The following is a 27,824-nucleotide window of genomic DNA, read 5'->3' as shown; positions in this document are numbered from 1 at the left end:
TTGCCCTCAAGGAGCTTACATTCTACTCTTAGACACAGCACATACAAAAGTTAGTACAATACAAAGAAAATTGAAGAGGAGGGGGAGGAGGCCATGAAGAACTAGGGAGGAATAGGGGATACTTCATAGAGAAGGTTGGGACACCTGAACTGAGCCTGGAAGTAAGATGATGATTCTGACCGATGAAGATTTGGAGAGAGTGCATTCCAGACATGGAGGAATGGCTTGTGAGGAGGCAAGAGATAGAATATCAAGTCCAGGAAATGGCCAGGAATCTCATTGGTCTGGGAAGGGAAATGTAGGTGGAAGCCAGACTGTGAAGGGCTTTAAATGCCAGAGGAAGCATTTGAATTTTATCCTATAGGCAATAGGAAACCACTGAAAGCTTTTGAGCTTGGGCATAACATGGTTAGTTGTGTGTTGCAGGAAATTATTTTGGCAGTTGTGTGGAGAGGCATTAGAGAAGGAAAGAGACTGGCAGCAGGGAGACCAATGAGAAGGCTCTTATGCTCATTCATGTGAAAGTAATAAGAATTTGAACTAAGTGGTGGCTATGTGAGTTGAGAAGGGAAGGGACCAGATTAGAGAGATACTGTGGCAATAGAACTGACAAGTCTTGCTAGCTGATTAGCTGGAAGTGAGGTGAGGAAGAGAGAAGAATCCAGGACGAGTCTGAGGCTTTGAACTTGGATCATTGAAAAGATTGCCCTTAATGGATATGGGGAAGTGTGGCGAAGGTGTGTAGATTTTTTGGAAGGAAAATAATTCCATTTTGGATGTGTTAAATTTGAGGTGCTAATGGGACATCAAGGTGGTATCCAACAGGCAATTGGCAATGTTGGAGATTAAGGATGGATAAATGTAAATGTAAGAATTATCTGCATAGAGATAATGCTTGATCCCTTGGAAGCTGATGAGATCACTGAAAGAACATGTACATATAGAGAAGAGGACCCTAGATGAAGCTCTGGGGAACTCCTCTGGGGAACCCCACAGGTTAAGTGGGGGCAGAAGACTGTTGTTGAACCAGCAAAGAGAACCGAAGAATGGTTAGAGAGATAGGAAGAGAACTAACAAAGAGGAGCATCATAAAAAAGTGAACTTCCAGTACCTAAAAAGAAACATAGCCCAAATCATACTTTTCCATCTTTCTTCCAAAACTTGCTCCTCTTTCTGACTTTACTATTTCTTCTAGGAATATTACATTCTCCTAGTCTCCTGTATTCAAAGTTTTGGTATTATCTTTGAAACTTCATTTTCTTTCAACTTTCATGTCCAACTGGTTACTGGGTCCTGTTGATTCTACCTCCATAACAGCTCTCATCCATCCCTTCCCCTATTCCCATTGCTACCATCCTAGGACAGGTTCTCAATATAACCTACCTGGACTATAACAATGATCTACTAGGTCTCCCCACCTCCATTTTCTCCTTTCTCTCTATACTTCCTACTCCTGCCTGACTAATCTTTATACATAGTTATATACATGTACATATGCATATACATTTGGTCATATCACTTCTCTGCTTAAAAATCCTTCACGACTCCCTATTGCCCACAAAATAAAGTTCTAACTTTTTGTTTGACATTCAAGGCTCTCTACAACCTAGCATGGACCAGTCACTTAACAAGCATTTACCTTTCTAGCCTTATCTTGAATTTCTCCTTCATATACACTCTATGCTCCAGTTAAATTGGACTTCTTATCCCCAAAAGATATTTTGGTTTTCCTGCCTCTTCAGAGTTGCTCACACTATTTCCTATGCCTATGGTTTTCTCCTGCTCCCTCTACCTTTTGAATTCGTACTCCTGCTTTAAAGTCCAACTTATAGGCCATCTTCTATGTAAATCCTTCCTTTGTACTCCTTGTGGGAAGCAATCTTCTAACTTAGATACTGTTTTGTGTCTCTAATGCCCTTATAATATATTAATATGTGCTTTAATAACATGTATGTAACATCTAATGTGTTACTAGATGTAAGGGAAAGGGAACATGTTTTGTCTAAACTTGGAATCTCCACAATGCCTAGCCCAGCCCTCTGCATACAGTAAGTATTTAATAAATGTTTGTTGAACTGAATTGTACCCCATTTACAAATAAGGAAATTGAAGCCCGGAGAAGTTGTGATTTGAGTAATGTTACATAGTTAGTATGATGTTTCTAGATAAATCCAGCAAAGTTTTGAAAAATACAGCATTTTAAAATTTTAAATCAAAAGTTATGATTCTATTTTGAATTCCAATACACCAGAAAAAATAATTCTTTTGTGTCATGAAATATGCACTTGAAAATAGTAACAGTTCTAACATGGCTCTGGTTTGTTCTATTAGGCTTACATGGATGGCTGAGCATAGATTACAGATTTCCTAAAAGCCTGTGTCTTCCAGTGGTTTCCAAGAAAGCAGCTGGAAGTATCCCGTGACAGCCTGGCCCACATAAAGCAGACAGAGCCTAAGAAAGAGCAGGACCTCTTGCTAAAGCCCCTCAGCTTTCCATTAGGGTTACCCCACTTTTATCTACTAGAGAAAGACCAAAGTGATACAAAGAAGTGGGAAAACAATTTTTTATATTCATCAGCCTGCTAGTGAGGAACCCTTCCCTAGCTCTAGACAGTTTAGCCTGCTAACACAAAAAATGTAGCACTTTGCAAAGGAAGTTACTGTGTCAATAGGCATAGTAATTCTTCGGTCTCTCTGAAATTTTCTTTTAATGTCTTCTGTCAGCCTAATATGACTTATCATTCATGAAAGTCCCTAAGGAAGGCTATTCTAGTGGAGCTATGTCCAAGGATCAGAGTAGTTGGTTTGATGAGACTTATCACCGAGTTGGTCACAGGATGATGAATTTTCTAGTCACAGCAATTCTCAAGGCCATCTGCTCAGGTGTAGAGGGGTCACCATCTACACTGGTAGAAGGAGGATGGGATTTGACACTGACAAAACTATAGATCTCTTTAAGTGTGCAAAAGTAATATGAAATATAATTTAAGAATTTAAAAAATATATATGTACATATATATACAAAATAAATGTATGTATGTGTTAAATGACATTTGTGTGCATGGTCCTATTTTGGGGATATTATGGAGGGTTAGGAGAGACTATACTGGCTGGCCTTGAGGAGTCAACTCTACAAAAGAAATAGGGATATACTAGTCTTTGTGATGTATATGTGATTTTTAAGAGCCCATTATTTAAAAACAATTATTAATATTGACTCTGAATTGGTTAATGCAGAACTGAATAGGAATGGGTACAGGGGAAATTCTGATTAACTTAGAATCAGGACCAACTATGTTGGCAAGGCACAGTGGAAAAAGAATCAAGACTTGGGGTCAAAGGACCTGGGTTCAAATCCCCAAATTCTGACATGTTACTTAAAATCTCTAGACCTCAGTATCCGTTAGTGTAAAATGAGGGATTTGAATTAGGTGGCCTTTGAGGTCCCTCCTAATTCTAACTTGATGATCCTATGATCATAAGACACGGTTATCGTAGGGTGTTATTTAGTCAACAAGCATTTATGAAGCTACTATGTGCACTATGATAAGCAATGGGGATACAAAGAAAGATCAAAGAATTTTAGAGATCATTTAGTCCAACCCCTTTATTTTATTGATGATGAAATGGAGACCAAAAAGGGTTTAAACGATTTCCTCAAGGTCCCACAACTCCTCACTATCCAAGCTGGGGCTAAAACTATCTCCTGTCTTCTGATCCAATGTGGTTTTCATTATTCTATGTTCTGTCCCTGAAAGGGATGTAAAAACCACAAGTAAGAGTCTTTTATTGCTTTGCTAGCCAATGGTAGAAAGGGAAAGGGAAATCTTCACAGCATGAAGCAAATCCAGATAGAAAGAATGTTAGAGATGGAAGACACCCTAACAATTTCTTTTAAAGATGAGAAGACAAAGGCCCAGAAAGCTTAACTTACTGGCTCATGGACACACAAACTGGGGAGGAGCCAGCACTAGAATCCATGGCTCATGACTCCTTTTTTGTCCATTTTATGACACAATGTTTAGTCTTGAATCACGATATGACAATGCTGGAATTCTGCAGAGGATACTTTGCCAACAGGTAAAGAAAAGCAAGTAAAATAAATCTTAACTCTTGACTCCACTGATTTGGAAATTGCTATTATTTCACTACTAGCTGAGCTGAAGTATTTTGTTGTTATTAAACAAAGTCTTCATAGAACATGGAGATTAAAAACGTAAACAAAATTGCAAGAGAAAATATCTAAAATGCTTACAGAATGGACTTTCCCTAGCACCTTCAAATATTTTAGATCAAGTGTTCCTAACCTATTTTGTGTCATGGCCTCCTGAGCAGTCTGGTGAAGTCAATGGACTCCTTCTCGGAATCATGTTTTTAAATAGCTGGAGAGAATGTTAAATTTCAGTTAGAGGTCAACAAAAATAAAGATTTAAAAATAAAAACTCTCCACCATGGAGGGGCCTCTGGGCCCCAGGTTAAGAAACTTTGCTTCAGATTCACCAGTTTAAATTAATGAGGTGGTGGTGAGGGGTATACTTAGATGATTCCTAAATTCCCTTGAAGCTCTAAAACTTTATGACCTATAATTATAAAAGTCAGTTTTTCATCAAAGCAGATATCTTCGAAGTGCCTCTATTAGTCAAATCTTTACTAATCTCAGTTGCTGTTTTATTCCTTACAAGTATATTGTGATATTTCTTGAAAATTATCCCATATAATATATATGCATATATGTCTGTATATACATATATACATATATGAAAGGAAAGGCCCTTTGATCCATTGAAGAAAAAAGGTTATATTTCCACCAGGAGTGGTAGAAACAACTTTAGATGGTTATAGCAATACACATTGACATTCCCCACCTCCACCTTCTCCAGCCTCCTAGAATTATAAGCATGTGGTAACAGCTAGCGTGTGGTCATGGCAAATAGTGTTCCTCCCTCTCTATATCAATCCCTATAACTTATCTGCCATATCTTCAAATCCCTTTATTCTTTATTTTCAACTCAAATTAAAATTTTATTTTATTCCAGCTGCTGCTTGGCTAAAACAACGAAATAGTCAGGAATTCTGCAAAGGGGCCCAGGTTTGGTGTCAGAAGACCTAGTTTGGCCTCTGCTACTAATTACTTTTGAAAATTTAGGCAAAACATTTCTCCTCCCTGGGCCTGTTTCATCATCTGTAAAAAGAGAGGTTGGGATAGATGATCTCTTAGGTCCCTCTTCTCTCTAAAAACCCAAGTCCTTAAATGTTAAATTAAAAATTAAACAAGAGCATATAGATAAACACATCAGACTACTGCTAGTGAATACAATTCTCAAGTTACAGAGACTTCCCACACCTACTCCCTCTCCCCAGTTCATGTTTATTATTTTCCTCAACATAGCCTTTGCAATGATACCAGCTTTGAACGTTACTGAAACCATCACTCCTGACAACGAGGTAACCTGAGAATTAGAGATGCTCATCACACTGGATTCCCCATTTCCCAGAGAACAAATGTGATCTCTTGATTAAAGAAGAGGTCAAGGTATTGGGGCCCGCAGTTTGCATCTGGTTTTGTGTCTAAGGCTTGCACATTTAGGAAAGTCTTTTAATCTCCCCCGTCTCAGTTTATCCCCTTGTGAGCATGGGTAATAATGCATACCTCATAGGAACATTGGTGTTTAATTAATTAATGTTTGTCAAATGCTTCAGGATCCTTAGCTGAAAAGGAGTATTGTAGAAACAGGAAGTATTATCTATTAGAGAGCAGTATCTTGCCAGCACTGAACAGAGCCAGTGTCTGTGTGTAATCAAATTAACCACACTGCTGAAGGCTTACGCCATAATTAATGAAAACACATACAGACAAGTGAAGTGATCACTCCACTATTTTTAGTAGGAATTTTTGTCTGAAGAGCTCCCATGTTTTCCCCATCCTTTCTGTGTGCCCATCTACAGAATGACTATTCTAGCACTCACTGTACCATTACCTTGTCAATTGCCTTGTCTATAATTTTTCATGTCATTTAAACCTTTTGGGGGATTCTCATTGTAAATGCTAAAAGTTTTTGGTTCTTTGAAATTTTGTGCATGGATAGGACTAAAGGTTGCCACTTTAAAATAGCTGAGAAGCAACATGATGTATATATTGGTATATATATATATTGGAGTTAGGAGTCAAGTGATGTGCAATGAGGTGGAGTAGTAGATAGAATTCTTGACTGGGAGTCAGGAAGGCTTGAGTTCAAATCCTGCCTTGCACACTTAGCTATGTGACCTTGGACAAATCACTTTACTGATATGCCTCAGTTTCCTCATCTGTAAAATGGGGATAATAAAAGCACCTACCTCACAGGGTTGTTGTAAGGAACAAATGAAATACTACATGTAAAGTAACCTCAAAACATTATGCAAATGCCAGTCATTATAGCAATAATAATTGCGTAGGTTTGGGTCATAGTTTGGTTACTTCCTTGCTCTGTGACCCTGGGTAAGTCACTTCACTTTTCTAGGCCTCCATTTTCTCTACTGTATAACAGGGATAATAATAGCTACTCCATCAACCTCATAGGATTGATGTGGGGGAATCAAATAAGATATGTGTCTGTGGGAAACAGTTCATGGGACCATAGTTTTTGAGCTGAAGGGAATCTGAGAAGCCATTGAATTCAACCCCCTCATCGTCTAGATGAGCAAACCGAAGCCCAAATAATCTTAACCAAAACAAGAAAATTATTACTACGGAGGCTGCCATATTAATGGCACATTAATAGTTCTGGAAGACCCTCTGAGATGAAAAAGCTTTGTGTCTAGGTTAGGATGGGTCTAATTTATACCTTTTGGCCCCTCTACCTACCCTGCCTCTAGAATGTTTACCTGTAGGGCTAAGAGAGGAAGTGAGGGGCTAGAAGGACAACTGTGCATCCACAGCACTTGGCATATAGTAGACACTTAATAATTTTTGTCACTGCGCATCACCTGACTCCTAACTCCAGCACTATTACCAATATATACATCATGTAACTTCTCAGCTATTTTAAAGTGGCAACTTTCAGTCGTATCCATGCACAAAATTTCAAAGAACCAAAACCTTTCAGCATTTACAATAGGAATCCCCCAAAAGGTTTAAATTACATGAAGATCAGTTAAAAAGCAACCATTTATTAAGTGTGCTAGGCACTGCTTTAGGCACAGAGATATAAAGAAAACCGAAACAGTTCCTTCTCTCTAGAAGCTTACATTATATTGGTGGGGGAGAGGGAATTTGGATTCTTTTGTCTTTTTCAAGAGAAGTAATAAATTCTAGAAAAGCACAATTCCAAAAACAAAAGGGAAAAAACTCGTTAAGTACTTAACTCCTGAAACATGCAAATAGGACTAGGATAGGAGCTCTTTAATCTTATAATGCCTGAGTTCATCATTTTAGCCCCCAGTAGCTTCCTTTTAGAGTTAAGTAGTACTTCAGTACTTGAGTGCTAACTAGTGAAACTTTTTTTTTTTTTTGCTTGAGGCTAGTTTTTAAGGAGCAGGGAAAAGGCGAAAAGACCATCTGTGTTCTCTCTCTCCTGCAGGCAGGAGCTCAGAAAGCCAGATTTGGGGGAGGAGAGCTGATAACAGCTAGATACCAGTAGGGGTCACTAGTACCCCAGTCCTGGGGCTTGCCAGAAAAAAAAGAAAGCGGGCTCAAAACGGTGGCAGAAAGCCCAGGGGGCTCCAGAATGTACACATTGTGCACTTGGGTGTTCCTCATTCAGGGAATTGAAAGAGAGGGTGGCATGAGTGAATTTCCTCCAGAACAGCCTGCTTACCTTGAGAGTTTTGTTGTGCCTTTGAAGCTCACGGCACAGACTTTCCAGCTTACTCCGGGCCAGGATGGCTTTGCTGTGCTCACTCTGCAACTGGTCCTTCTCCTTGATGATCTGGGCCTGTCTCTTCTGCAGGTGCTTCAGCTGCTTCTGCTCCGCCCGGTGCTCTTCCAGCTGCATGTGCATGAGGGAGGGTGGAAAGAGCATGAATTCTCTTGTGGGGGTGATAAGCAGTGCAGAAGATGAAAGATTTTTTTAAAAATCCCTTGGAATTGGCTTCTAAGAAATGTTTATGGACTCAACCCCATCTGTGCCTATATCCAATCTCCTCACCTTTTCGTTAGCCTCAGAAATAATTACAGGAACCCACAAGATAATAAATCTTCTTTCTTAATTTCTCATCCCTTCCTGCTTTGAGTTGCTATTTGAATGCTTTATCTTTATTGGTCTTTTGTATCATGACTCCAGTCTTAAAGCACGGGGACTTTCTTAGAATGATGATGCCAGATCTCAGAGCTCGGATGGTGACATAATTGTTAGAAGGTCACCTCCCAGAATCATATTTACTTTTTTTTTTGTAAGGCAGCATAGTAGAGTGACCAGAGTCAGGAGGTCATGGGTTCAAATCCCACCTCAGACATCTGTTCAATGTGTGACCCTGGGCTAGTTGAGGTCTCCTGCGCGCCAGTTTCCTCATCTGTCAAATGCGTACAGTAGTAGCATCCACCTTACAAGATAGTTGATCCTCATTTGTAATGATCAAATGAGGGGATATATGTAATATTCCTGGTGAACTTTACAATGATGTATAAATATAAGCTATTACTTTTAACATTTTATTAAAAGATTAATAGCAAAAAAATAAAAAAAGATTAATAGCAAACTTCAATACAACCAATGAAACTTGATTAGTAACTCTCCAAACAACATTTCAGCGTATAACATAACATAACAATTTTTCAGTCACTCCCATTAAATCCCTATCAGGATCATTGAATTCATTAGAATTCACTTTTCTTCTCATATATTTGTAGTTTATATGTATTCCATTCTTCTGGTTCTTCTTTCTTTCTTTCTTTTTTACTTTGCTTTTGAGTTATTATTTTTGCCTTGTTCCTCAAAATGACCCTTTCGTGAAACCATGGAAAAAAGGAGGAAAGCGGGGAAAAAACCTCATAGCAACTGAAGCATAAAATCTTCTTTCTTGTTCTGCTTTCTTTTTTTTCTTGGAGGGAGGCCAGAGGAAGAGATGGTGCAGTACACATGGAACCAACATACACTAAATCACCTGAACATTGTCAGGTTTTCCCCAAAGCTACTGAGACAGCCATTGGGTGGCAGTGTGGTTTTTATTTTGTTGTGCTTTGCCTCGGAACTACCTCTCCAGAGGCAGGGCGAATGGGGACCCAACCTCCTCTAGAAGCTAAAGGAATAAATGTGCTCAGCTGCCCAGGTTAGCACAGCTGCTAGAAAGGAACAGTCAAGCTAATGTTTTGGGTTTGTTTTGGTTTTTGTGGGGCTATTTCTATCCCTCGACTTGAACTAGAGTCCCTTCAGAATAAACTGCAATGCCCTGTAGGCAATCTTCCAGGTGGTAACATCCCTAGACACCATAGTGGAAATCTAGCTAACAGAGGTACAACTGGGAATTTTTCCACCTGGGGCAAAACAGTTGGCAGAGTGGGGGTGCCATTGTAGAAGTCTGATTAGGGGGCAACTCTTCTCATTATCTCTCCTCATTCCAGGTCCCAGGACCACAGCCAGTGCAGTGTAGTAACTGGGCAAGGAGCAGCCCATCTTATCTTCTTTCTTTGCTGACCTCTTATAGCCCCTCACTTTCAAAGTCTGTCTTCCTCCACTCTTCCCCACTCAGTGAAGGTATATGCATAACTGGGATGAGAAACCCTTCACCCCCACTAGCCTATGACTCTCATCCCTTAACCCTTCCTGGAGATTGTTTCCCTGTCGAGGGAGAGAAGGCTGTGAAGTACACAGATGGTGGTAATGGGTGGGGTGGGGTAGGAAGAAGCAGGCTTTCCCCACCTTTGTACCCAGAACAAAGGCCTTGCCAGCCTGTCCTAATTTTGGCTCTGTTAGCTAGTAAGTCCTCCCACTCGGCGAGTAGCTTTTATGGACAGTCAAAGCCTAGACTAATCCTTTTGGCTTATAGATACATTGTACTCTGGCAAATGCCTTAGTGTTCATCATATGAGAAATATTGGCTTTTGTTTTACTGAACTGAATGTGTCACAGTAATTCTTTTGAGGTTCCAACCATTAAAATGACAAAACAAAACAAACAAACAAAAAGTCACAGTCATCCTTACAGAATAAGCTAGGGAGATACACGCTGTCATATTCTGCACTAATACTTTTGAACAATTTCCACTCATGTCAAATCAGGGGGAGTTAGCCTAGAGAAAAATTAGACACATACACATGATGAATTGCTATTGAAATTGATATCTTAATAGAGGCACAATTAGAAAATGAGTGACATTTTGTTATATGGTTTCTTGTGCAAAATTCTCATTTATGGGGATAGATAAGGCCCTTTCATTATGTAATCCAGTTTTTAGACAGATGTAATTTGATTACAATTGAGCTAAAATTTCTTGTGCTTATTCTTAGCTTTTGGTGAATATTTTTTTTAATCTCTGAAAGTTTTTTTTTAATCTTCAGAGAAACGATTTGGGCATTTCCTTTAGTGGACTAAAAACTTAGAAACTCTGTGGCTTTACTTCCGTGACAATATAGAAAATCCTTATATGAGTAGGAGAAAAGGGTTCAAAGTTTACCCTTTGACCATGTAATGTTTTCTTGTATTATAGGATTCCAACTCTACTCTGAAATTCACTATGAAAGCTATTTTAATTGGTCTGAGAATGACAACTCTCTTCTCTGTTGTTGGATACACTGGTCTTTTAGTTCAAAATTGATTTTTAAAAAATAATTTTTATTGCTAGCTTTTGTTTTTTATATTACCCTTATTTTTGAATATATTCCTCTTCTCTATACCTAGGAAGTTGTCCCTTGCAATAAGGAATTTAAAAGAAAGAGGGAAAATAAAGCAACTAACACATCAACTGTGTCTAACACTATATGAAGTATTCCACATACATAATCCCCCACCTCTGTAATGAAAGGAGGGAGGTAAAAACTACTTTGCTTTTAATACTCCAAACCTGTGCTTAGAGTCCTTAATGATGGTAAATAATTTTGATTAAATTAGATAAGTGTTTTTGAATAGTCATGGACTTTTAGAAATGTTTTAAATGTCCTTGGGTCTAGCATTCTAGAGTACAGGGTGTCCTAAAAGTCTTAGTGCAGTTTACTGCCTGGATTGAGTCACTTTTTATCCCCTTGTGCTTTTAGTACATACAATAGACCAAAGACCAAAATCCATTTAAAAGTGGACACAATATTATTGCTAAAATCCAGTTAACTGCACTAAGACTTTTGGGATAACCCGTATATACACAATCAAGATAGATATATTGACTTTTCATCTATAAAACCTTTTTCTATTTTCCTTTTGAGAAAGAAACTAAATGTTTAAAATAGAATCATATAATGATAGCATGTTAATACTGGAAAGGACACTGAGAGCTCCAATCTCTTATTACATTGATGAGGAAGCAGTGCCCTAGGATCTAAGCTTAATAGATATGATGAGACAGAGCAGGAGTGGAACTGTCATCCCCTAACAAGTGATTGCAGATGCTCCAGCACCCGTCCCACTCAGATACTAGGTCTAGGGTCCTGCTTGCCTTGGAATCCACAGCCCAGTAGGGCCCCTGTATCCAATGTGTTGTTTGTCACCATCATAGTATTGCTATAATCCTCTCGGGGACTTGGAAACCTCCTCTCTCTTGGTTATTACTGCCAATTGTGGAGGGAATATTTGCTTGGCACTGTATCACTTAAACATTTGAAGTAACCATCTAAAAGTGACATCTCAGTGCTCCATTACCATTGAGTACTCTGGGAATTGGGACCAGATGGGTGGAGCCAGCTGCCACATGGGGAGCAGGGATCTAGTCTGCCCACCACTACTGAGAAAACAATAGTATTTCAGCTTTATGTGGCCACTGAGCATTCAGGTTAAAAGAGGTCATCATCGACCCCCAAGACCCTGCTCCCGCACTTCCTCATTCCTTTTCCATCACTGAACTAGTGAGAGAAAAGGGCCTTTAATTCCAAACTCTCTCAGGATCTGGATTTGGAACCCCCTCATTTAAGAATGTATTGTACCACGTGGAAGCATAGTCTATTCTCCCCTTCTTCACACAACTATATGAGAAAAACAACAGTGTTAATAGTCCTTCATAACCATTAAGCCCTCAGACCCTCTGGCCACCAGGACCCTATCTAGGACCAGTACCTCAGGCACTTCTGCTGGGAAACAAATACCCTTCCTTGTGTGGGGTATCTTCTGGGTGTGCATGATCTCCCTGCCAATTTGAACTGAGGCAAATGAATTGTAGTATATTGATGAGTATTTTGGTCTTACAGACCCATGAAATGTGGTAAGTTTTTTTTTTTAATGAACTTCTAAAACATCAGTAAACATAAAGAAATATACAAAGAACAGAAAAAAGGATAAAACTGTGAACTTCCATTATATGTAGTTTGTTTTATAAACACATATTAAATTTAATGCCATAGTAACAACATTACTTTGATATTTTGTCTCTTTTCAAATTCCTCCCCTGCCCTATTCTTTTCTGTGTATTTTAAAATGTCTTTAATGTTCTTTTTAAAAAATTTCATCATTATCTCTATCAACTCTCTTACCTCACAACTTCTCTTTCCCCCTATAGAAATCTTCCTTTATAAGAAATAAGTATAGCCAAGCAAGACAAATGTACCCATTGGCTTTATTTGATAATGTAAATCTCATTCTGCACCTCAAGTCTATCACCTCTTTGACAAGAAGTAGGAAACATGCTTAATTAGTCTTTTGAAGTCACATTGATTAATGCTCTTAAGTCTTTCAAAGATCTCTTCCTTTACATTACTGTAGTCTCTGTAAAAATGTTTCCCTGGTTCTGCAAGTCCTCCAAGGTTTCTCTCAATTTATTCCTTTCATCATTTCTAATTGTATGATAATATTCCAAACATAATTTATTTAGCCACTCCCCAGTTGATGGAGACCCACTTTGTTTCTTATTCCTTGCTACCATAAAGAGTGCTGCTCTGAATACCTATGGATCCTTTCCTTCTGTCTTTGAGGGGTTTTTTTTGGGGGGGAGATATATGCCTACTTAATGATGCTGTTGTTACACAGTTTAGTGACTCTTTGAGTATAGCTCCAAATTGCTTTCTAGAATTGTTGGACCAATTCACTGCTCCCCCAAAAGTGCATTAGTGTGCCTATCTTCCTTCAGCCTCTCTAACAATTGTTTTTTTTCTTTTTGTCATCTTTGCCCATCTGATGGTTGTGAGGCAGAATTTCAGAGTAAACAGATGGTGTTTTAACCTCATTCAAATTCAAGAAATTTGAAATAATCTCCTGAATAATTTCTTAATTCAGCTGTGTGCTGTATGTTATCTCTAATTATGAATGAACAAAACCAGAAATGTTAAGAGGATTCAAACTGTGCAGAAAGGAACACACTCCTGAATTGTATGATTCATAACTCTGAATTGGGGCAAGTTGTCTATGTTTTGTTAGATTCATGATTCATTGGTATAGAAACTTCCTCAAAGTAGATCACAACTCCTTTATGCCTTCTCATTCTGGCTTTTTCTTATCTATGATTCCCTATGAAACATCCACAAGATTGAAACAAGGTATGTGTTTCTTTAATATCTCAAGTATATCAGTGTACTACTTAGGCTGTCCCTCATTAGTGCTACGTGACTGACCTACCTCTTTGCCTGGTCATAAATTTCTGCAATAATGACTTTTGTTTGGCTTCCCTATGTGACAACTATGGTAACATGTTATAGCCTACTTATACATACCATATATTTTTAATTGCCCTTTGATTCATGTAGAATTTAAATTCTTCTGAGTTCATAGTGTTCGATGATTCATAGATATATAGCATCATTGGGAGAATGTTAGTGTTAAAGAGATAGACTTTTGCTGCAATGGGCAGTTTGGGATTGAAAGCACCATAGAATTTATCAAATGCATTTTAGCCAAGCTCATTGTCCATCTATAGTGTTTGTCTCAGATACACATACTATCTGACTGATTCATCTGAATGACTAGAGAACTGCTTGTCATAATGGAAGAAAAGTGTATTTTTTAAAACTACATTGTTTTTCCTGTGCATTTGGTTAGGTATCATAGCATACTTCTCTGATGAAGCTTTGTAGTGTTCTAGAACTTGACTAAATTAGTATGATATCATCTAGGAATAGGAATATTCAGACTGCCTCATTATAAATAGGAAATCATTGGTTTATTTGGCTCTCATGCAAAGCATCTGCTATGACACTGGTGAATACCTTTTAACATTCCACTTGTCAAAATTCAGCATATTACTGAACTGAGTTATCTGTATTATCACGTCTGTCATGAATTCATATATGATTTTGATCAAACAACTTGCATGAGGGAAGCCTTCAAGGCTGCATTTTACTTTCTTGAGTCAAATGCTTTCCTGAAATCAATAAACACTAAACATATCAAGATACTACAATCTTTACATCTCTCAGTTATGTAGCTATAAACATAGGATCTGCTATAGAAAGTTGTTCCCTTTTTACCTTTTCAATAAGAATTTCTTCAATGTGTACTATACATGGACCATTCTCATGAAGAATTTTATAGATAACTAAAAATAGTCATAAAAGTTGCTGACATCTTCTCAGTTGATTTTTTTCTAAAAACACCATTCAGGACCCTTTTCATCTTTTTATTCTTTTGATATCTTCCTCTCCTTGGGAAATCTTGAAAACTGACCCCAAGGGCCTTTGAAATTGTATTACTTCTGGCATAGATTTCTTCTGCAAGATTTCTTCAATAAGTTCACAGTGCACAGTCAAATCCAACCATTCTTCTTGATTTTAGCTTCTTAAGTCCTAAACCTACTTCATATTGTAGATTGGGAATAGGTAGAGTCCAACTACTATGGTCCTGCTTTTGCTTCTGATGAAAATATATCATTTTGTTGTGTCAACAAATCTGTTCCATTTTGTACCTCTGTTGTATTCCCACTGATTTATCTATAAATGCTCTTTGGATAATTTGGCAGTAATGGAACAAATGCCAATTTCTTTGCAGGCTCATTTTCTCTTTGGCTTTTTCCCCCTGTCTTTTGAAATGATACAGTTCATAATCTTCCACCATTTTGGGGGTAGCCTTTTGCAAGTCAGCACGTACTCCAAATTTGTGTTTCTCTTGGCTTCCATAGTTCTTCGAATGATTAAAAAAAATTAAGTGTTTTCTGCCTTACATGGTTTGTGGGCTCTTCCTCATTGTGGACTTCCTCATTGTGGTGATTGTTTTACATTTGTTAAATTTCTCTTGGAAATGAGTGTGAAGTTTTTGAACGGTCTACAAGCGCTTAGCCTTTTAGTAATTTTATACGGAATAATATTTTTCCTGTTCCTATTTTTATTTGAAGTCACCAAATATTGAAGTTTATATTAAGCTAGTCTGGAACATCTCATCAAATTCTTCATAGAACTTTTCTACTTCATCCTCTGCAGTGGATGTTTGTGCAAGACATAATTATCTTTACTGTGATTGCTTTGTTTTATGTGAGGACATAACTCTTGTCATGTAACTAGAGCTTTGTTTCCAGGGCACTAAGTGTAGCTGATATCTAGACAGCATTCTTGTTTCCCCGCAGTGGCCCTCTTGTCCACTGTCCTTGGCAGGCCCCTACCAGTTGACATTACCACCTCCACTGCCTTGCCTGGTCTAAGGTCACTAGGCCCAGTGGTCCTATTGCTATAGGGCCTAGTCCCGCTTCCATATTCCCTGCCCGCTGCTGCCTCCTGTGGATTAAGAGGGTCAAGGGGACTATGCCAAGGAGGTTTGGGTCAGGTTTTCTGTGGGTAAGGCTGCCCCTTCTTTTGGTACAACTGTACTTGATTAGGTATAACTCTTCTGCCCACCCCAAACAAATGGATTTTCCTTAGATACCAGAATTCCAATTTATGGCTTTCTTATATACATCATAATCTTAAAAAGACAAAACTACAAAATTCAGCTAACCCATGTTTTTTTGTTTCCTTCGAGGCAATGAGGAAACTGATTCACTGCCTATTCTTTATTTGGATCTCCAAGGAGAACATGCAGGCCAAATTTCTTTATGGCCATAGTTTTTTTATGTCTTCTGTTTTTGTTGATAACAAGAATGTCACTATGGCTATCATTCAGTTTCTCTAGTAGTAGATCACTTCTTTCATTGGGCAGAGATGAAAACAAAAAGTACCAAGAGCTGAATTAGTGTTTGTCATGGACTTAAAAACTGAGATTTTTAGCACCTTCTGCTTAATTTCTTCCTGGTCAGCCACCATCACTGAAGATGTAGAAGGGGATGCAAAAGACTAAAGGTTCTTTTATATTTCTTCCTATTTCATTAGTTGCTTTGAAAAAAAAAGCCAGCTAATAGCCAGCCTTCTAGTGATGAGCTGATAACTTAGCCCACTATGTCCGTCCTCAGACAAGTCTCCAAGGTCAAAATGATCTTTGCCTCAAGAATAGGACTTTAGTGAAAATGTTTTATGTTAACCCCACAAATTCTCATATTTATTATGTTGTTGTTTGGTCATTTTTTTTAGTCATGACTCTTTGGGACCCCATTTGGGATTTTCTTGACAAAGATACTGTAGTGATTTGTCATTTCCTTCTCCAGCTCATTTACAGATGAGGAAACTGAGGCAGATAGGGTTAAGTGATTTGTTCAGGGTCAAAACAGCTGGTAGGTGTCTGAGGTCAGAGTTGAACTCAGGAATTTGTATCTTCTTGATTCCAGGCCTGGCACTCTATTCACTGTGCCAGGGATCACAAAAACTCAGGCACGACCAAAATGACTGGACATTTGTTAATATTGTCATCTAAATTAGGGAGTAGAGGATTGGGTATGAGTAATTAAGACAATGAGATAGTACAGTTTTTCAGTTCTGGAGCACCCATTTAGCCAGTTTTCTAATGTGATTTTTGCAGGTAGTGACTGAAATACCAGCAGTCTCTGATCAAAGCTTCATTTGGGTGGGATCTTGTTAAAAATGGCAACCGCTGAACAACATTTTTTATGAGCCTCCCTTTTGCTTTGAAATCACCAAGTATCAAGTGACATATTGAGTTAATCTGGAAAATCTTGTCAAGATCTGACTGCTTACAGGTTATTACACAAATACAAAGGACTCTGGAAGGCTTTGGCTCCGTGGACAAGATTTTAGGTAAGCTGGACAAAACCTTCTCTGGTCAGTATAGTACAATAGAAAGGGCACTGGTTTTAGAATCAGAACTAGTTTTGAATCTTGGCTTGCCTGTATGACCCTGGGCCGATCACTTTTCCTCTATGGGTCTCAGTTTCCTTATCTATAAAATGCAAGAGTGACCTCTAGGTGACCTCTGAGATCCCTTTTAGCTCTTAAGTCTTAGCTCCCTTAAATAGCTTCTTGCATATTTCTAGCTGTGTGGGACATTTAGACAAGAAACTAAACCCCAGGTCTCCTATATTCCTGTACCTAATGATAAAGTTTCAGCAGATGGTGGATATTAATTAATTAGTAGATTTTTGCTAGATGTAAAGAACTTCCTAACCATTAGAGCTGCTTTAAAAAAAAACAAAACAGCTGCCTTATAAGGAATTGAGTTTCCTATCATTGGAGATGCATGAAGAGAGTTCGTATGGACACTTTTCAAAGATTTTGTAGAAGGTATTTATTCATCTATTAGAGGCAATGTAGCATAGTAGACAGAAGCCCAGTTTTGAAGTCAGGAAAACCTGGCTAAATCCTGCTTCTGATAAAAACTGGTTATGTGACCCTGGGCAAATCACTTAACTTCTTAGTCACCAAGTAACTCTCTAAGACCATTTTGCAGAGCAGCTGCAGCTCTGCCTCGGTACAGGAAGTTTCTTTACTAGAAGTTAGTTCTTTACCCCTCTTCCCTACTCCCCCATTAATTTATCCATCCATCAAAAAGGCAGCTGTACTAGAGCAGAGGTTTTTAACCTTTTTCGTGGGTGTGATGGATCCCTTTGGCAGTCTGGTGAAGCCAATGGCCTTTTCTCCCAACAATGTTTTTAAGTGTATAATTATTACATGAGAGCAAAAAAGTAGTGGCAATGGCTGCAACCCAATGGTTGCAGGCTGTTGGCTTGCCTGGTCGCTGAAGGCACTTTTGACATTGTGCAGACATGTAGGCCTTACTCTCATGTCTTTGCCTCTCCAACACAAATGAGTAGGAAGAATTAAACAAACAAAAAACCACAGACAGAAAGGAAACTGAAAATGAGGTGTCTGACTATAGTAGAGTGATATCTGTTTTGGGATCGCAGCTGTGATCTGAGTCATAGATTTGAGAAAATATAGGTGCCCTTTGGCTATGGGTGGCTGATTTCAGCTGAACAACTGAAGGGGTACAGATTGTTTAAAACAAAGGCTAAAAGGCTTGAGAGTTGGAATGGTCCTTAAAGTTTGTGGAGAAAAAGGATAAAACCTGTGTGCTATAAGTTTGGGGGGAAATAGCTTCTCCCCAGAAAAAGTAAGCTTAGAGGTCAAAGAAAGCGAGCTATAAGGTTGTATAAATAGACAGACCCTCAGTCAGTATTTTATTTAACAAGTCTACAGTTTCTATCTTGATGGAGGCTTCCACTATCTGGCAGACCTCTTACCTCTCCTGAATATTCTGATGAGATTGACTAGAGATTGAAGTCTTGTACCCTCTGCCCTACCAAGATGGTTTGTAGAGATTACTTACAGGGAAACCTCCCCAAAGGTAAATAGCCAGATCTTTGGCAACACCAGAGATAGCAAAGTTAGGAATCAAGTAAATCAAAGTTATGAATACAATCCCAAGGTTAACACCATTCTCCTCATCCCAAATCACCTGATATCTTGTCTCTGTTTTTCAACTTCCCAAATAAGGACAGTGGTTGGGCAGTCTCACAACAGTGTCCTTTTGCCTCCTGTAATATTGCCCTAGCTATGTAAAATTAGGCACTCTATGTATCTATCTATCTATCTATTCATCATCTATCTATCCACTTATCCTTCTATCTATCCATCCATCCTTCCATCCATCCATCTATCTATCCATCTATCTGTCTGTCTATCTATCATCTGTTTATCTGTCTGTCTTTGCCCATCAGCTGATACTATTCATCCTTTCTATCTTTTATCTTTGCCTCTTGATTTATTGACTTGCAGCCAAATGGAACGAGGTGGGAGGAATAACTCTGCAGGAGGATCTTAGGACCTCTAGGTTGAGGAATTCCCTCAAAATTACCTAGTCCATTTTGTTGATGAGAAAAAAAGAGGCCCAGGGGAGTAATATGACTTGCCCAAGATCACACAAGTAGCAAGTGGAAGAGCTAAAATTTGAACCCTGGGCCTCTGAATCTAAAACCACAGTGTTCTTCCCACCAGGCACACAAGGAATTTATGTTGCCCTGGCTCTCCTTTACCCAGCTATAACAATTATAAAAAGAAGACCTGCCTTAGAGTAGGGAAGACCTGGATTCAAATCTTGACTCTGACACTTACATAGTGCTTACAGGGGCCAGTCCTTAACCCCTTAGTGACCTAAGCAACTAAGACCTTAAATTATAGATTAATTAACAATCTTCATGGAGGGAGTTTCCATACCAAGAGTTCTCCACACAGATGAAATCACCGGCACATACAAAAACAAACAAAAGCAAAATTAAATGGATTATTAAATCAAGTAATTATCAGGTTAATAATTATTAATTTTAAAATATTAAATTGATTAATAATTATTACATTAGATAATCTTTGTTCCACAAAGAAGCTAGCAAAGGGTATACTGACCAATTCAGCATACTTCTTGAAAAGAACTTCAAGTTTTTCCTCAGCTGTTGGCAGTCTGTTCAGATTTTGCATCAACAGGGTGGCTTCTTTGCCTTAGACAGGGCAAAAAGATATGTTTTAGAAAACAAACTGGAATAAATCAGCACTAAGCACTAAGCTCTATATCCAGGAGGGGCTTAATGCATTTTTCCCCCTTAAAGAATGAATGAAAAAGGACTAGAGAACAAGAGACCATGATGACCCTATGTAAGTATGAACTTTTCATATTCAATTTCTTTAACTATAGTGCCTTGAAAGTAGTAGGTGTTCATTACATATTTGTTAACTGACTTATTTCGTGCTGGAATCAGGCTCACAGTTAGTTGTTCGCTTCTAATTTAAAGTTTAATCCTCATTTCCAGTCACCTCTGGAATTATCATCGATCTAGGGCCAGAAGGGACCTCAGAGGCCATCTAGTCAAACCCTATCATTTTATAGTTGTGGAAGCTGAGGCCAATGGAGTTTAAGTGACTTGACCAAGGTCGCATAGTAAGTCTCAGAGACAGAATTTAAACCCATGTTCTTTAACTCCATAGCCAGTACTCTTTTGAGTACTGCGTATTCTAGCAATCATCTTTTTGTATGATCTTCATAGGAATTGGGTAAGATTCTATGCCACTTTTGATGGAGATAGATTGAATTGGTCTGAATATACACTGCTTCTGAATATAAATTGAACCCCTAAAAAAAGAAATCATAAAAGCATTTCATTTTTTTAAAGGAAAAGTGGCATAAGGATACAATGGACTATTTCTAAATAACCTGTTTCCATGTTGTCTCTCCCAATAAACTGTGAGCTTCTTGAGAGCAGGGACTATTTGTTTGTCTTTCTTTAAATCTCCAGTGCTGTTGTTTGTCCTTCATTCTCAAAGAGAACCATGACATCAGGAAGGTGATGCCATGACATGCAAGTAAATTGGATTTAGGTGAGGGAGGGCTGTTCAAAGTCACCAGCCTCTTTTTCTCCTCTGGAGTCATCTGGGTCCAGTGGCAAGATATATATCAGGATGACTGGAGATTTCCCTTGCCCCTCCCCTCTCCCCCCACAGTGCTAAGCCTAGTGCCTGGCACATAGAGTCCTTGATAAATGCTTGTTGACTGGACTTGATTAATGCATACAAAAAAATGAACTGAAAATTACAGAATCAGGATCTAAGACCTCAACAAGATATAACCTATAATTAGATGAAATTTAAGAGTAAATTCAGTAAAGTATACTAATTTGGGTTAAAAAAAATCAACTCACAAAGAAGGCTCAAAGCTTTTTGCAAGCCATATATACAATAAAAGAAGGAATCTGGAACAAAGTATTGAGGGCAGAGCTACTTAGAATTTTTGTCCTTTGCTTCTCCCTCTTCCTATTGGTTTTCATGGGAGACTACAAAGGATCTCAGAGTTGAGAAAGGTGAAGAAAAAGTTCAAATCTAGACAGCCCTTGACTATTTGTTGAAAGGGCAATCCTAGAAAATTATTCTGAATGGGTTTAGTTGGGCAATCAAAAATTAAACCAGACTGACAAGGACTTTCTAATCCTAAATCAGACAGATGCTAGAGAGAGAGAGAGAGAGATGAGAGAGAGAGAGAGAGAGAGAGAGAGAGAGGAGAGAGAGAGAGAGGAGAGAGAGAGAGAGAGAGAGAGAGAGAGAGAGAGAGAGAGAGAGAGAGAGAGAGAGAGAGAGAGAGAGAGATTGAGAGAAAGAGAGAGAGAGAGACAGAGAGAGAGAAAGAGAGAGAGAGACCTTGACCTTGTTGGGAAGGGAGTAGATTTAACTCACTAATCGCTAGTGGCAGGTCTTTCAGTATCCTGGACTATGGTTCATATGGGTCTAGTGATATGAACTTGAAAATGGAAGCTATGTACTCTCTAATAGTATTTTGCTTGTGTTCTTAGTTCTGCCCTCTGGAGCCCAACATATTTAGATTTCTCTACTTATCTTAGATTTGCCTTGCTAATAGCCATATTTAAAATGTACTTTAAAATCAAAAGATTATTCTCCTTGAAAGAGAATTTAAAAGAATAAACAAAAATTGGGAGTTGTACCTTCTCTTTTTCTCTCTATTATCATCTGTCTATTTCAAGTGGTCCCATCCTTCTGTGAGCTTCATTTTTTACTCCCTGATCTCTTTTTGTTGCCCTTAGTATATCCCATCCTCAGGTTATCCTGCATTTGAATATTCTTACAGGATGGCATATTTATAGGATTCTTACATGCTTCTGTACTCCTCTCCAGCTACTAGCCCTCTTGTTGCCATTTTTAGTATATTATCTTTCAAAAATCAAAGTTGTTCTACGAGTTCCTTGTGTATCCACATCACTCTTTTGAGATATGCCTTTCATTATATGTGTTAATAGGATATGATTTATATACTATGCATAATTGAAATAATTTTGAAATATTAAAAATTCTAGGTTGTAATATCTAGAAACAGTTACTTTTAGTATCCTGGGTGCATGGTAGTTATGAGGCTGACTGGCACAGCCAGCATTGCCAGGCATGGAATCGGCCTTAATAAATATTTGTTGATTGGTTGATTTTGTTAGGAAGGTACCTAATTTAACTAGGGCAAGGTTCTGGGTCTATGAAATTAGTTCTTGAAATTTAACTATTGGAATTCTTCATCCTCTGTACCCTGACAAACATGTCTTATTTCTGAAAGACAAAGCAAAGGAAACTAGGTAATAACATAGATTATCTTCCTTAGATCCCTATGACCCTTACTCTTCTAGTGAATTGGCCTGGACAATCATGCCAGAAGGAAACCTGGAGCTCTCCTTTACCTCATTCCATAGAGGCTAGCTCCTTGAGCAAGCTCCCAGATTTCTTGGTCCCTCTAGTTCTGCATATTATAAACCCAGGGATGCACTGGAGCCAGCTTTCACTACTGGCCAGAGCAATTGTTAAATCAGGGTTTAATTTATTGTTTTGTTGTCTTAAGAAAGGGATAGAGAGAATGTTAATAGTGCCGATTAGGCTCAAAAGTGTGTCCTGCATTTTGGAGAGCCAGTTAAATTTAACAACATATTGTCATAGAAATCCATTAATGCCAGAGCCTTCTGCCTCCCTGTACTCTTTCTGGGCTCAGTTTATAACTTCTCTAGGGCCATAGTTGACAAGCCTTTTTCTCCATTAAAGGTGCCACCTCTCTTCTATTCAGTGATGCCTGACATATTTCTTGTTCTGTAGTAGAATATCAGTGGAATATATTTTTTGCTGAATCTCAGAAGGTAGAACTAAGAACAATGAGTAGACAGTTCAAAGAAAATTGATGTCAACGAGATTATTTATTAGTGATGGAATTAAAAAATCTAATATGCATTCCATGCAAATTATTATTTTATTTTTTCACTCATGCAAATTAAAACCCAGATGCAGGCCACATAAAATCTCACCGTGGGCTGCATGTGGCCTGCGGGCCGTATTTTGAACAGCCCTGGTCTTGATAATAGCCATTGGCTATCAAGGTATATTCCTTGCTAACCATAAAGTCTGAGCTACAAGGGAACTTAGATTTAAATTAAAATCTTTCATTTTTACAGATAAGGAAACTAAAGCACAGAGAGGTGACATGTGTCCATGGTCACAGAGCTAGAAAGTATTAAAGGTGGGGCTTGAACTCAATGCCTCTGGCTCCAAATCCAGCATTCTTTCCACTACATCTCTGCCTCCACCTCTACCACACTGTCCCACAGGACATTCTTTCCTTAGGAAAATTTGCTTTAAAACATTAGTCTTTGTCATTCCCTGTTTGTCTACATATATATATCTTTTCCATATTGCTTTCTTGCAAAGACAGATAAGTCACAAAATTATAGAAAGTTACAGATGGCAGGACCTTAGAGATTATCTTCTTTAACCTTCTTTCACCGATGAAGCAACTGAAAATTTTAGTGAACTATTCATATTATTTGATCCAGTGATAATCCTACTAGGCCTATATCTCAAAGAGATAAGAGAAAGAGGAAAAATACCTATATGTACAAAAATATTTATAACAGCCCCTTCTTTTTTTACAGTGGCACAACACTGGAAACTAAAGGAGTTCCAATCAATTGAAGAATTAATGAACTAATTGTGATATATAAATCATGTAATACTGGTATCAAATCTGGCCTCAGACACTTACTAGCCATGAGACCCTGGGCAAGTCACCTAACCCTGTTTGCCTCAGTTTCATCAACTGTAAAATTATCTGGAGAAGGAAATGGCAAACCATTCTAATATTTTTACCAAGATAACACCAAATGGGGTCATGGAGACTCTGACATGACTGAAAAATGACTGAATGACAACAAACAATAAGTGTGCTGATGATAAAAAAGATGGTCTCAGAGCTGCCACAGAGTGAAGTGACCAGAACCAAAAAAATAATTTATACAATAACAAAAATATTGTAAAGACAAACAATTCTGGAAGACATGAGCACTCTGATCAGTTCAGTGACCAACCATGATTCCAGAGAATTAATGATGAAACATGTTACCCATGACCTGAGTCATGTGAAGGATTGAAGACACACAATGAGACATACATTTTTGGACATGGCCAATGCAAGAATTCGTTTTGCTTGACTACACATATTTGTTACAAAGGTTTGGTTTTACTGAAAAGGAGAGAAAATACACTTACTAATTAAAAAATAAAACAAAATAAAATTTTTTTTAAAAGAAAGGTCTAATGACTACTCAAAGTCATGTAATTAATTACTGGCAGAACCACTAGGTTTATCTGAATTTAACTAGACCATTCTAGTCTCATATTATAAAAGTAAAAAAGAAAAGAAAAGAAAACAAAATTTGAATTCCTTTAAAAAAAAGGTTGCTTGCATTTTGTCAATCCATAGAATTATAGAGTACAGAGCTAGAAAGGGGCATTAGAGATCATTTAATAAATGAGGAGCCTGAGCCTCAGAGAAGTGAAGTCATTTGCCAAAATTACATAGATGTAGAAAACAGGTTTTTCTGACCCCTTGCAATACACTATTGGCTCATCATTTATAGACCCTGTACTTGGAATAATTTTTTTCTGATAATGAGGATGGATTTGTGTGAGCCATATATTTTGTCTGCCTCTGCTCCATTTGTAAGCAAAATGAACATTTATAAGATAGCAGAAGCACTTTGTTAACCATAAAGGTGTTATATAAATACAAATTATTAGTACTTGCTACTACTGCTACAGCTCCTAACAGCAATGATAATAATCTCATGACCATAAAAACAGAGTTGTAATAGATAGATTATCTGGCCTTAGGGGCAGGAAGACCTGGGTTCAAGTCTTGTCTCAGATACCCATTAGCTGTGTGACCATTAGGCATGTTGCTTAACCTTTGTTTGCCTTATTTTCCTTAACCGTAAAGTGGGAATAATATAAGCACTTACCTCCCTGGGTTGTTATGAGGATTAAATGAGAGAATATTTGTAAAGTGCTTAACACAGTACCTGGCACCAGAATTTAGCACATGCTTAATAAATGCTTATTTCCTTCCTTTCTACTTGCCATGTGACCCAGGGCCAGTCACTTAATTTCTCAGTGCTCTAGGCAAATCACCAAGACTATAAATTGTAGAATTCCTCAGAGGGATTTTCCTCTGCCATAGCATCACAGGTCTAGAATGAAAAACAAATGAACAAAAAATTTCCTTTTGAGCATATTGTTGTTAGGTCTTTTAGTTGTGTCCAACTCTTCATGACCCCATGGACCAACCATGAGATTTTCTTGGCAAAGACACTGGAGTGGTTTGCCATTTCCTTCTTCAGCTCATTTGACAGATGACGAAACTGAGGCAAACAGGGTTAAGTGACTCGGTCAGGTCACACAGCTAGTGTCTGAGGCTACATTTGAACTCAGATCCTGGCAAAGCACTCTATCCACAGAGCCACCTAGCTGTCTTTATGGCCATGAAGAACAGGCTAATCAAGAAAACAACACAGCATAGTGGAGAGCACACAGGATTTCCACTCAGAAGATCTGAATTCAAATTCTACCTGATCAACCCAGGCCAAGTTAGACTCAGTTCCCTCATGTATAAAATGAAGGAGTTGGACAAGATGACTCCTGAGATCCTTTCCTCTACATTAACACTGTACTCGAATTCAGTGCTTACCCGACAGCTCCATAGAAAATGTTTACCAGGCTGAAAAACAGGTGCCATATATTCTTCTTTCTAAAACCTACAAACTGATCTTCCTCCTATTATATTCTTATATTTTTACTACTGCTATGTTTTACTATCATACTCCTATATTTTACCAGTCCATACACTGTTATGATCAAATGAGATAAGCAGTCATAGTGTCAGAATGGCTGTAGCCTACCTAGTGGTGGCTAGGTGGTTCATTGGATAGAGCCGGCCTTGGGTTCAGGAAGAAATGAGTTCAAAAATGGTTTCAAACACTCAATAGCTGTGTGACCCTGAATAAGTCACTTAACTTCTGCTGATCCAGTTTTCTCAATTATAAAATGGAGATGATAATTGCACCTACCTTGCAGGGTAATTGTGAGGATCAAACACGATGATACTTATCATCTCTGTGCTTGGCACAGAGTGCATGTAATAGGTGCTTCGTAAATGCTTGTTTCCTTACTTCCTGCCTTTCTAGGATTATTACACATTGCTTTGCTCTCCTGTAAAATTGGCCCATTTTTGTTCCCCAAAATCAATGTGTCAGTTCCAGACTCCTTGACAACACACAGGCTGTGCCCTGTACCTGGAAAGCATTCTTCTTCATCTCTATCTCTTAGAGCCTCCAGCTTCAATCAAGGTTCAGCTTTTGTGTCTTCTCCTACAGGAAGCCTTCTCTGATTCTCTTAGCTGTTAGTGTTCTCCCCCTCCTTCCCACAAATGATGATTTATATACTGATCTATTTACATTCGTATCCCCTTGGTAGAATTCACGGTCCTTGAGAATATAGACTAAGCTGTTTTCCTCCTCTCTCCAGTGACTTGCTTGGCATTAAATAGATAAATTATTGCTTGTTGGAATATATTGGATTGGATTGAATTGGATGACAGCATAACCTCCCAGGAGGTGACAGTTATCAAAAATCAGTAATTTCCCTCTTGGTGCATTGTAATATTTTGTAATATTTTTCCTCTTCCTATATATCAACCACGTTCTTTCCTTAGTTTTAAAGCCTAATATTTAGATGCACTTATCCACCCTTTAAAAATAAAGTCTTCTTTGGGACTGATCTTTCTGAGCAAAAACCACAGAAAACTATGAAAGACTCAGCCAGACAGAGGGTGGGTGTAGAGGATATGACTTTGCTAAGGGAAAGAGTTTGTGTTGTTTCTGCTGCCTCAGGTTTCCCCGGCACTGGGATGTTATGTGGGATTATTGTGGCCTAGGGTGATCAGACAAAGGGACTTGTCTGTCTTTCCAGAAAGGCTATAATTACAGCAAAGGGGAAGTGAGGGTAGTTTAGGAAACAGAGGAACGGACACAAAAGGGAAAACCTACTTTTATGCAGGGAATTGCTTAAAAGGAGAGTACTAACTGAATTCTCCCCAAAGTGTCATTCAAAAGAAATCTGCGTCTCTTTTGTGTTCAGTCTTGGTAAGGCATGTGGTGGGCATATGGTCCCCATACTGTGAAATGTTCAGTTTATGTAGTGAGTATAAAAGGGAGCACAGCCACCTGCGCAGCAAGAATAACAACGGCCCACATATGGCTGTGGGGACTGCGCAGATGTAGTCTGAGGGAGCTGTGGAATATTAAGAGATTATTTTTACATCAAAGAAAAAAAATCTTAAATTAAGATGAGCAAACCAGCTGTACACAAGTGGTCTGGGAGCTGTTTAAACTTCTAGCCTGAGAATGATTATTCATAACAAGTTCAGGCATCCTTTATTTAGCTTTACCAAATCTTATAAATTTGCTTTTCTCTTCTTTCCTTCCCTTCTTGTCTCCCTGCTCCACCCCAATCCCCACCTCTTTGGGAATTAGTTTTCTCACCTGTAAAGTCAGGGGGTTGAACTAGATTGGTCTAGGATTCTTGTAACTTTTTATGGTTCTTACTG

At 38.4% G+C, this 27,824-nt stretch overlaps 1 protein-coding gene across 1 annotated transcript in view; it reads right to left on the bottom strand.

Annotated features, from left to right (window-relative positions):
* The window catches only part of TXLNB (taxilin beta), a 71,007-nt gene that overhangs the window by 18,956 nt on the left and 24,227 nt on the right, over window positions 1–27,824 (bottom strand). Inside the window, exons 3-4 of the mRNA XM_036769328.1 lie at window positions 19,763–19,854; window positions 7,797–7,967 (exon numbers count right to left, since the gene is read on the bottom strand). Coding sequence (XP_036625223.1) covers window positions 7,797–7,967; window positions 19,763–19,854 — 263 coding nt within the window. The remainder of the gene's footprint in view (window positions 1–7,796; window positions 7,968–19,762; window positions 19,855–27,824) is intronic.

Source organism: Trichosurus vulpecula, chromosome 7, assembly GCF_011100635.1.
Source record: "Trichosurus vulpecula isolate mTriVul1 chromosome 7, mTriVul1.pri, whole genome shotgun sequence".
In the NCBI taxonomy this organism is placed as follows: domain Eukaryota; kingdom Metazoa; phylum Chordata; class Mammalia; order Diprotodontia; family Phalangeridae; genus Trichosurus; species Trichosurus vulpecula.
This window is presented reverse-complemented; position numbering and strand designations above follow the sequence as displayed.